Source organism: Pomacea canaliculata, linkage group LG10 (genome assembly GCF_003073045.1).
Source record: "Pomacea canaliculata isolate SZHN2017 linkage group LG10, ASM307304v1, whole genome shotgun sequence".
NCBI lineage: Eukaryota > Metazoa > Mollusca > Gastropoda > Architaenioglossa > Ampullariidae > Pomacea > Pomacea canaliculata.
In genome coordinates, this window is record NC_037599.1 from 9,621,118 (window position 1) to 9,631,450 (window position 10,333).

The 10,333-nt window shown below is 41.6% G+C and overlaps 1 protein-coding gene across 1 annotated transcript; it reads right to left on the bottom strand.

Moving 5' to 3' along the window:
• Positions 1–2,951: 2,951 nt before the first annotated feature.
• LOC112573705 lies at positions 2,952–10,273 on the bottom strand. Its single transcript, XM_025254286.1, has 17 exons — positions 10,161–10,273; positions 9,631–9,725; positions 9,144–9,250; positions 8,640–8,719; positions 8,212–8,329; positions 7,814–7,995; positions 7,276–7,422; positions 6,650–6,787; positions 6,254–6,447; positions 6,015–6,157; positions 5,464–5,631; positions 5,098–5,325; positions 4,676–4,838; positions 4,228–4,436; positions 3,810–3,957; positions 3,405–3,570; positions 2,952–3,184 (listed from the first exon to the last, which is right to left on the bottom strand). Exons 1-17 carry the CDS (start codon positions 10,271–10,273, stop codon positions 3,091–3,093), a joined length of 2,493 nt encoding a protein of 830 aa, XP_025110071.1. The 3' UTR covers positions 2,952–3,090.
• Between the last annotated feature and the right edge of the window lie 60 nt (positions 10,274–10,333).

The following is a 10,333-nucleotide window of genomic DNA, read 5'->3' on the forward strand; positions in this document are numbered from 1 at the left end:
ATATTTTCGATAAAGCATTTTTAAAAAATCTGAAGGGCAAGCAGTTTATATTCTTCCCTTGTGGAAGCAGCCATTACCGACATAGTATACAACATAGAAAAGCAGTACCTGAGGTATGTCAGCTTCCTGCTCACTGATTCCTCCGCCCAGACTCTTTTTATCCCACGTGACGCCTGTCACCTGCTGGTCGGCAAGGTGAGCATCGTCAGAAGCCAGGATCACAGAGACTCCACTACGCAGCACTTTCTCTTGTGCTCGAGCCAGACTTTCCGAGTCGGAGGTGCAACATGCTTCATGCTGAAGAAGAGGGAAAAAAACCCGCATTCCTTTATAAGCATATCCCTAGGACAACGGATTAAAAGTTTTGTTTCATCGGGCTGTATTTATTAAATATACAAATCAAACGATTCAGTACACTAACACACCTGCGTATAAACCGCGCGCATGCATGAAAAAATGAATATATTAAGTTTTCTCTTTCTTTCCTGCTTTTTTCTTTAATCATCACTGGTTGGGTGAGGTGACAGGAAAGTGCTTCCAACTAGAAGTGATTTTGCATCACGAGAGTGATGATGTAAAGAGAGGAGGTGTGGAGGAAACCTGTGCACCCAGAGAAAACTCCTGACGGGCTAGCCTTGCAAGCTGCAAACGGGTGTTGCATACAGAGAAGGTCCCGACAGGACATACTCGTGACATAGCTCACTGTAGTGCCAAGCGAGTGTTTTAACCACACCTGGCCGTGTCCCCCTTCACTCTTCTAAAGATTCATTAAAGGCGGGTTTGCTGGGCCCCATAAAATAATAAGAGGTTATGAAGCAGAATTGCATGCAGTCTCTTTGAGAACATTAACAGCAGTAACATCTTGGTAACAGTGGTCACGTCGCACCCTGATTGCAGGAACCATTCAGCACCCTGATGTCAACAGCGACACCTGTCTATGTGACGTCAGTCTAAAGATGGCGACGTATCGTACCTGAGTGTCCGTGACGAGAACCAGCAGCCGTCGTGCGTCCGCTCTAAAGGGGTAGTCCGCGGCCCTGAGTATGGCCGTCACTGTCGCTGGGTCTGTGGCCACCGCATCCATTGTGACACTGCTCTTGTCCTTTGCTTCTCTGGCTGACACGAACAATCTGCGCAGAGAGAAAAAAAAAATGAGGCTTTTCCTCTGAAAGTTGCACTAACCAGTCTAACCGTCACTTCTGTTGCTGTACCATGTTGTCTAAGACGCAGTTTTTTTTAATATTCTAGCAAGTACTTTGGTTTTCTCTTGTGTCTAACCAATAGAGAGTAGACTATATGCCCACCGACTTTGCCGTGTCGAACATTTGGGTCCCCTCCGTAAAATCTGTTTTAATCGGAAAATTGTTGAACGTTTGACCTACTTTGACAAAACGATCATTTAGCCAAAAACATTAAAAAAAAAATATAGCCAAAAGTTCGACAATATTTGTCCAGTTAAGAACGGCATTCAGAAGGTTCATCTAAGAGCACACAGATTACACTAATATAAAACATCAAGAATCTACGTACTGGCTGTTTATGCCTACACCTAAACCATCACAACTTGTAGATTAAAAAAATAAATAAATAAAGATTCCAGAAGAAACACATTTTTATATGTGACTTGGAGGCCTGGTAGTTTCGCAACAAAGCAAATTCAAAGAAACTAAGGAGGAAAATCAACTCAGAAAGACTCACTCTCCATCAAATAAAAGCGCGCGGGCTTTTCCTCCTTCACCTTGAACCAATCCCAAGCGAGAATCACTGACTTCGACCAGCTCGGCAAAGTTTTCTAACACCTCCCTGGGATCGACAGTGTTCACTCCGCGTTCACTGAGGACCATGCACAGAACAATGTCCACCTTTCCTGTCAAGGAGGCTGTAGAAGCTGCACACGTGCCTGTGGTGATATTGGAAGGATGTATCCCTTAATTGTAACTTTCAGAAAGCTTCGTGTTTGCCTAAATGCTAGTTTTTTGTTTTTTTGTTTTTTTTGCTGTTGTTGTTTTTTTGTTTTTTTTGTCTTTTACCTTTAAAAAAAAAAAAAAAAAAAAAACTCGCGAGTTTTGTGTGTGGGGCAACAGGCCTTAGTCTAGTTGTGACAAAAATGTGTGCTATTTAAACGATTATTTAAATAATAAATAAAATTGAAGCAATTAATTAATAATGAAAACTGCAACTTTAAAAATTTTAATATGTATTGACAGTTTAGAAATCAGTGGGGTGGAAAAATTTAAGTTTATTCTAAAATAGTCCGCTGAAACTCAAAGAATTTCGTTCTCTCATAGTAGTACGGGCCCTGACTACATACAAGTAAATCACGAGGTTACTTTGATGGAAGGATCAGTAATTTAATTTCAGTTATGAAGACAGAACGAAGAAACGCAGAGAGGACTGGCGTACCGCAGTTCGCTGCGACGAGTTGTGAGCTGATATCAACTTCTGTTCGTCTGCTACATAACTTGAGATAGCTGTGGACGATGTTGCACGAACTGTTGACAGTTGATGGGCCTTCTGCACAACCTTGTCGAAGACAGAGCTCCTGGGAAAACGAAGACATGACCACAACACATTATAGGAGAGCGCATTTGTAAAATGTCTTCCATAACGCCATGATGATTATTATTTATTTATTATTAATAATTATTATTATTAATGCTGTAAACGTACCGACAGTTCGCCATACAGCGAAGAAACATCAGCGACAGCAAGTGTTGACGAAGATGAGAAATTCAGGAATGAGATGTTTGTGATTTTACACCCAAACCAACAAATTAACTTACATAAAACTGCGAAGGATCAACGTAGGCAAAGCACTGGCTCAAGGCAGACTGGGGTTTGAGGAAAGTCTGCGCACAGAACTGGACAACAGCTGGGCAGACAGAATAGAAAGAAGCAGGCGTGATATTTCGACACTCCTGTTGTCCGCTCAGTTCGTAGCTGGATAGAAAAGTAGCGGAGTCGGGCGCCAAACGGCCGGCGGGCATCATGAAGTCGTCTCCATGGTCACGAGAGGGGATGCCAAGCAGTCCCAGGCTTCTGTTGTGAGTGTCAAAGCTTGTCTCGATGACGTACATTTGGTTCGAGAAGTCAACAGTCACGCGCACTTGATGGGGTAACTCGGACGATGACCTGACCTGCTTCCAAGGTTACTTCCATGTCACCCAGAGCTGCCGGAACTTGGCTGCGAGAACATCGAGAATAATGGCTAAACAAGCAATCTTCTATCGTTTACCCTGATGTATCAAACACTTATTTTTCGAAATTCTTCTACGCCTATCTAAAACGCACGCAGAACTTTCCAGCCTAGTAAGTGAAATCTCTGCTTTAGAAAGTCTCAGTTTAACGAAGGTCCAGTTCATTGTAAACAAAAAGCTGTCTTGCATGCAGAATTTCATATCCACCTTAATTCCTTGTTTCTGTCGAGACTGGTTAGTCTGCCGTCTGTGGCAAGGGTAAGACCTGTTGTTTGGGTTACCATGGTTATGCCTTCATGAGACAGCAGTATTGAGTAGTTGCCCGTGTCGAAATTTGTGGAAAGAAGATACGTACAGTTCGACTGGGCGGGAACTGAAAATGAGAATTATGGTACTCTTCAGTTTGTTTATACAGATAATATTGCACCGCGAAAACCTGTTTTTTAAACAAAAAATTAAATAAATCAAACTTTAACTAACAATAAATAAAATTTAACTTATTAACTTAATGTTAGAATGAGACTGGTCTCGGAGGTGTGACAAATTAACACTGGCTTTCAATATAACCACTAACAGACTGTTTTTATCTAGTACTTTTGTAATTCATTCCACCTGCAATGTCCTGCGTGAAGACATCAAACATCTGCACTCTGTTGGCTGGCACAATGGCTATGAAAGGCAGGTCAGCTTTGGACCCGATTGTCAACAGCTGTTTCCACCAGAGGGTTTGTCGAATCAACATTCTGGTGCGTGGCATGCTCTAAGGGCAGATACATCAACAGGGGTGAAGGAGTTACAGAGGTTGCCACTTCTTTGAAGAATTATTATATCTCATTATCCGTCACAATATATTTTATTTATTACACTCATGCAGATTCAAACCAGTGTATGCAGGTGCAATCAGTGTACTTATAAAGGTACTCTTCCTTTCGCTTTCTCTTTTTCTTCTCTCTCTCTGAAACACACACACACACACACGTGCTCACTCTCTATGCAAAATAATAGTATTCACTGTGACATTTATATTTACCACAATAGAGTCCCAAACGAACGGCAAAACAATGGAAAAGTTAAAGCGGCCGCTTGATGCAATTTCCTTGAGTGTTGGACGAATGCGAAAGTTAATGTATTGGCGGATAAAGAAAGGTTGTCCTTTCAGTATGAAAGAAGGCAAGCCACTTGTAGCCAATATAGCGTATGATACGACTGAGTGGACACCCAGTGACTCGGCCAGCTGACCTGTGGTATACAGAAAGCATCATCAGACAAATATTGTTTTCACGCACTAGATAAAGTCGATGGCGTTGCTTTATCTTATGCTACTTAACTAGTGATCAGTTTTATTTATACATGTGTATAATCATAACAAGTTTATATCCACAGTCAGAAACTACATAAGTTATTGACGTTTTCAAAGAAGGTAATGAAACATCAAATAAAACACGGAAAAAAAAGTAATAACTAAGACATGGACTCGCCTGTTTCAGAGTTTTGCCATGACATTTGCAGCTCTTGCACGATCTTCAAGCCTCCCTTCATGACCTTTACCAGCAGCGGGACATGCTGACGAGGGTCAAGGCCTTGTTCGGCGACTTGCTTCATCTTTGCTTTCGTTATGCGGTCCACCACTTCGGAAACTGTCTGCGCGCGCGCACGCACACACACACACGTACATCCATTACAATGAGCTGAACCAGAACAAAGGTTGTATGGAAGAAAAGACTTATCGTGAATGTGATTGTACCTAGGCGAAATTACACCAATATCGTAATATTCTGCTGCAATGCTTTTCGTGCCTTTTTACTGGATCCCAGAAGACGGATAAGTATGTAGAGGGAATAGCCAGTCCATCACTTTTAAAGAAAGAATATTACAAGACATGGATAAAAATATTTTTTACCTGGTTTATGAATGGTATTATCATGTCGGTGATATTTTTGTGAATGTTGAGAGCCATTGTCTGACCAAAGACCTTAAGGCTGTGAGCTCCAGCATGGAGGATGTAAGAAGCTGCACCTAACACTTCCTGTGACTTCTTAGGATCCCACTCGATGCTGTTTTGCAGGACAGTAGGTTCTGCCAGGTGTATTCGCCACTGATATGATGTCGTGTTCTTTTTGGCACCAGCCTGAAATAATTTGACAATAGAAAAAAAAAATGTTAGCATCACGAAAGAAAAGCTTTTTATAACATCTTCTACGATGCGAAACGAAATCATGAAAGGCAGTTTCTATATACAGGACAAATGGCTGAAAAATGGAAATACCATCCGGTTGCTGAAAGTCACAAGAACAGCGTCTCTGCTCTGTAGCTGCAGCAGCACGTTGCTGGTGTGGTTTTCGACATTTTTGTAAGCCAGAAGCAGGGATGGAAGCGATCGAGATTCCCTAGAGAACTCGATGTCAAGTTGACGAGGTCCTAGAAGGAACGGAACCTGCCAACAAAAAGTTTAAATTTAGTAAGGGAGGTATTGAGCTAATGCTTTCAACTGTTTGGAAAGTGTATCCGGAGTGTGAGCGTTCAGTATAATGTGCAGAAAAATTCTTTACTAAACAAGTCCCTCTGGAAAAGTAGAAAAATACACACAGATCTTTTTTTTTTCTGGGCGACTTCGTATGACTATGTAAATGAGACTATGTTCATATATGTCTGCCTGCATGCATGGGTTTCCATGTACAGATGTTTTCAAGACAAAATAAAGGAACAGAAAATAACTGATGACACAAAGTCTAGATAACTATATATATATTTAGTGGAGGGACAGCTTGGCACATGTCCAACCCCGTTGAGAGGTCAGCATTTACTGTGCACACTGACCTTGCCATCAATAATGAAGCGTTTGCGACCACGAATGGCGCCCGCTGTCAGAAAGTCGATGTTCATGTCAAAATCCAGGTTTAGCCAGGTGGAATTCATATCCACAGTCGTCACCAACCCACTGGGCGTCAATTTGCTGGCTTCTGCAACAGGCCGAAAGGTAGTGGTTCAGGGGAGGGTGTTAATGGTCATAGAAGCATCATTGGCCGCAAAGAGGACCAGCATTCCGTCCCTCTTACCTATGTACCGGATGTCGCATTGCGGCTGCTCGGAATGTAAATACATGTTGGCTTGCACAGTCCGCAGCTCCTGGGAGTGTGTGGAGAAGTTGATGGCGTGCGAGACATTCGTGCGAGGGGAGACAAGGGTCAGGTTGTAATTGAAGTGGTCATTGCGCTCCAGGTCAAACAGCAGGCTGAAGGAGCGGTCATACCTGAACGAAGCCAAGAGTTCAAAATAACTGTCAGGCAGTATTTGGATGAAACCGAAAAGACCGATTCGGAACTCTTATACATACGCTTACGCATACGCCTAGCAAAGCACACTTGCTCTCTTTCTCTCACTCTCTCTCTCACACACTGTCACACACACAAACAAAGGTGATAAGTATGTTTATTACAGCACATTTTAGTGACCTGTGCGCCGTAATGTCCGCAAGTTGCCATTTGTGGAAATGGTAAAAGAACGGCCATTGTCGACGTTGCTGTGCGTCGAAGAGTAGCGTGAAGTTGACAAGGTCCGAGCTCATTGCTGCGCTCATGTTGAAGTCCATTCTGTTCACAACACACGCAAATTACATTCGACAGACTTCATTGTGAACATAATCCAATTACCTCGTACTTTTTTTTAAGAATGAAAGAAACAGACAAATATACACGAAAGAAAGAATTATAAATTCATTGTATGAACACTTGTTTTACTTCCAGTAAGCATACGAGGTTACATTAAAGAGAAATCGTCCTTAAGAGGTCACATTTTTATCGAATATGTGACTATGGAAAATTGTTAGTATGATCTCCATGTAAATATTTGTCACGCATAGTCACATTGACAGTATTCAGCTTCTTAACCCCGTACAAATATGGACGAATGTTTGAGCAAGTCTGGCAAAGTTTTTATGACTGTCATGTAATCACTTTGCCACAGACAACGACACCAAAGTGATTACATGACAGTCATATAAAACTTTGCGACAGTTCGTCAACGTTCGTCGGACGAAAAATGGAAATCTCAGTTTTGTTGCGCATATTGTGGTACTTACCCCTGACCTTTGCCTAGCGTGCCATTCAGTGCCCAAATCTTGATGCGAGGGTCTGCCATGGTAATATTCACGCTAACCGTGCTGTCAAAGCCCTCAACCTTCCTGCCAGATTTCCCATGCGGTTCTTTGCTTATTCGAAAACGTGTCCTGAGCACAATACAACGTACAATTTATTGGCAGCGATGAGTTTAAACGATATACCGGATAAGTATATTTACACCAAAAAACCCTCCATAAGTATGAGCATATGTATGTGTGTTAGCGAAAGTCTCATTACATATATGTGTTAGCATCATTTAAACGAGTATTAGTGCGTCTAAATACCGTTTTAAAATAATTTATATGAGTATTAATGTGTCTATCCTTTTTCAGTCCGAACCTTTCCAAAAGACATTAAATAAAATTAACTTTATATATCTATATCAAACCATTTCACCGGGATTAGCTGTCGGACAATATTTCAAATGAAGAATGTGAAAGACAGTCACCTCTATTTGTCTGCAACGAGAATAATTAGTGAATTACAGAGAAACTTTACTTGATTCGAGCGTCCATTTCAATCCTCCAAGAAGGTCGGCTAAAAATTCTCATGGGTACAGCGAAAAGTTTTTCTGAGGTTTGCAGCTTGTCCCCCTGTGCTGCCAGGGTCGCCTTCGCCGCCTGTGTCTTGTTCTGGCCTCCTTGCTGAGTGTCTTCCGACAACCAGTCTAGAAAGGTGTTCTGCACAGAAGAGATGGAACTGTAAATGGACTTTCTCATTCTCAACACTCATGCTCAGCCTCTTCTCCAGCATCGTCCAGCATCTCACACATGGCGAGTCGGCTGGTGTATAGACTCTGCGACCACCGAGATGGACACACAAGGGAAACGAGATATTAGTTTGGTCTGATTTACCATTTCGCGAACTTACCGCAGGTTACCATGGCAACAACTTACTGTTAGCTGAGCCCACCGACGAGAAGCGACGACTTCCGGCGTCTCGATAGTTGTCGCTGGTGAACGTTCCACCTTGTCGAGTCTTTTGTAGAGGCTTGACAACGACCGCCTCGAACCGCTGGGAATAAGAAAGAAAAAGCAAACTTTTTTTTTTTTTTTGCTTTATGTATTTTTTTAATTGGTCCATCCTTTGAATACGAAATAAATGACCGAATTCAGGAACATTCTGTCTCTGACATACGGTGTTCATTCCCTTACTCTCCCATTATAACTTTTTCCCCATCGATCCGAAAGTATTTTTATTAAATGATATTTTTATTCTCACAGGTTTAGTCATTGCCCTGAAATCTATAGCAGTGTGGATGACAATGTCGGTGACAGGGCCCTCCAGCCGACCGTCCAAGTCCACGTCATAAGCACCCTCGTACTCCAGGTGCATTTTGTAGTGGTAACGGTGCATACCAGGAGTCGTAGTATTGTGAACCTCCGCGTGCATACGGATGACATCCTGCAGGAAGGACAGAAACAAACACTTGTTTCATATTTAGTGCACCATTCGGCTTTTCACCTTAAAGCCTTTTAGTGGGTGTATGTTTGCCTTTGTTGCCCAAATGCCTGGAATTTCCTCCCCCCTCTTCATGCATCGTTGCATTTACACCAACAGCTAATATTAAACCCAGCAAAGGCACAGCTATCCTTTTCAAAAGTCCATATTTATGTAAAAAATCTGACAGCAAAACAAAAGTAAAGGAAGTGTGATTAAATAATGCAGACAATTTTGAAAAGACATGTTCAAAGTTTATTCCAAATATGTTAAAAATAACATTGAAGGTGTCAGTGTCTGTACACAAAGCTAAGCCTGAAGTTTTTTGGTTGCTGTATAAAAATAGTATTAACGAAAATAACCCGAGTTACTGCAGAACTTGACTGACCAATTTTTCATCCGGGTCTCCAACATTTGACGTCCAGTAAAGGGTGGTATAGCGCTGTGCGTAGGAATAGTTTGCTGACATACTATTCACCAAAGTCAGATTGTCACCTGTACACAAACGCATTACATACTAAAGACTTGAAGCTGCACATAAACTTCAATAAGCTTGAAATGAACTGAAAAATTCCGGCAGTCTCGTACATAGTTATGAAGACAACAACACTGTCCTATCAAGCTAGCTCTATCACATTATTAAAATATAGGATACAGTAAAACTTCTGAGCAGAATTAAGAGATAGAGACACACAAAGATTGTAAAGAAAATTGTGTGACCGTTAATTCCGTGGAAAACGATAACTGACTGTAATATTTCTACTCCTCAAAGCATGTTAAACCCTCTCTTCTTCTTAACACAATTTTACCTGGTACGATGATGGACATAGTATCCAACGCCTTCCAGTTAGAAGATAAGGATTGACTTATGCTACCTTCATTTTTGAATTTATACTCTGACAAGTGTCCATTTCGAGGAGCTGATTGAGGTCGCCAGTGCAACGAATAGAAGATACCAAGTGTAGGCTCGCTGAAACAGAAGCAAATGCAAAAGACCGTTTTAAGCGCTTGATAAAATGTATGAGAACGACTTTTACATTTCTTGTCTTTCTAGCTTGACTTCACGATGAATGAATGCCAATAATAGCTGCTGTTCAAAAACTAATGTGAGGTCTTTTAATATCATTTTCTTAAAACATAGTATTTACTACTGGTGAAGATTTTGAACTGCAAGCTCCATGCCTTGTTTATCACCTTCTACATCACATCCAAACAATGAATTTACCTCGACTTCCTTATCCGTGTAAGGTTTTCTCATTTAACAGAGTCTATCCTCCTGAACTTCGCTGGGTTTTGACAAGTTCTCAAGCATTATTATTACAAGTAATGTAATATTGGTAGTGGTGACTGTGGTGTAGTGCAGGTAATCAGTCACAGTCTTTGTCTCCTAACTTACACCCCTTACCAGTAGTATCTGATGGTGATTTTATTAATGAAGAGGTCCAGTTTCCTTCCCGAAGACGCTTCATATTCAGCATGGAAGGATAATCCGGGCACGGAAATGTTAAATTTGGCCATCATGACCTGTGGGGCACGCCCGTCTGCGGACTAGCTATTGACGTCTGCATCTCGCTTTTC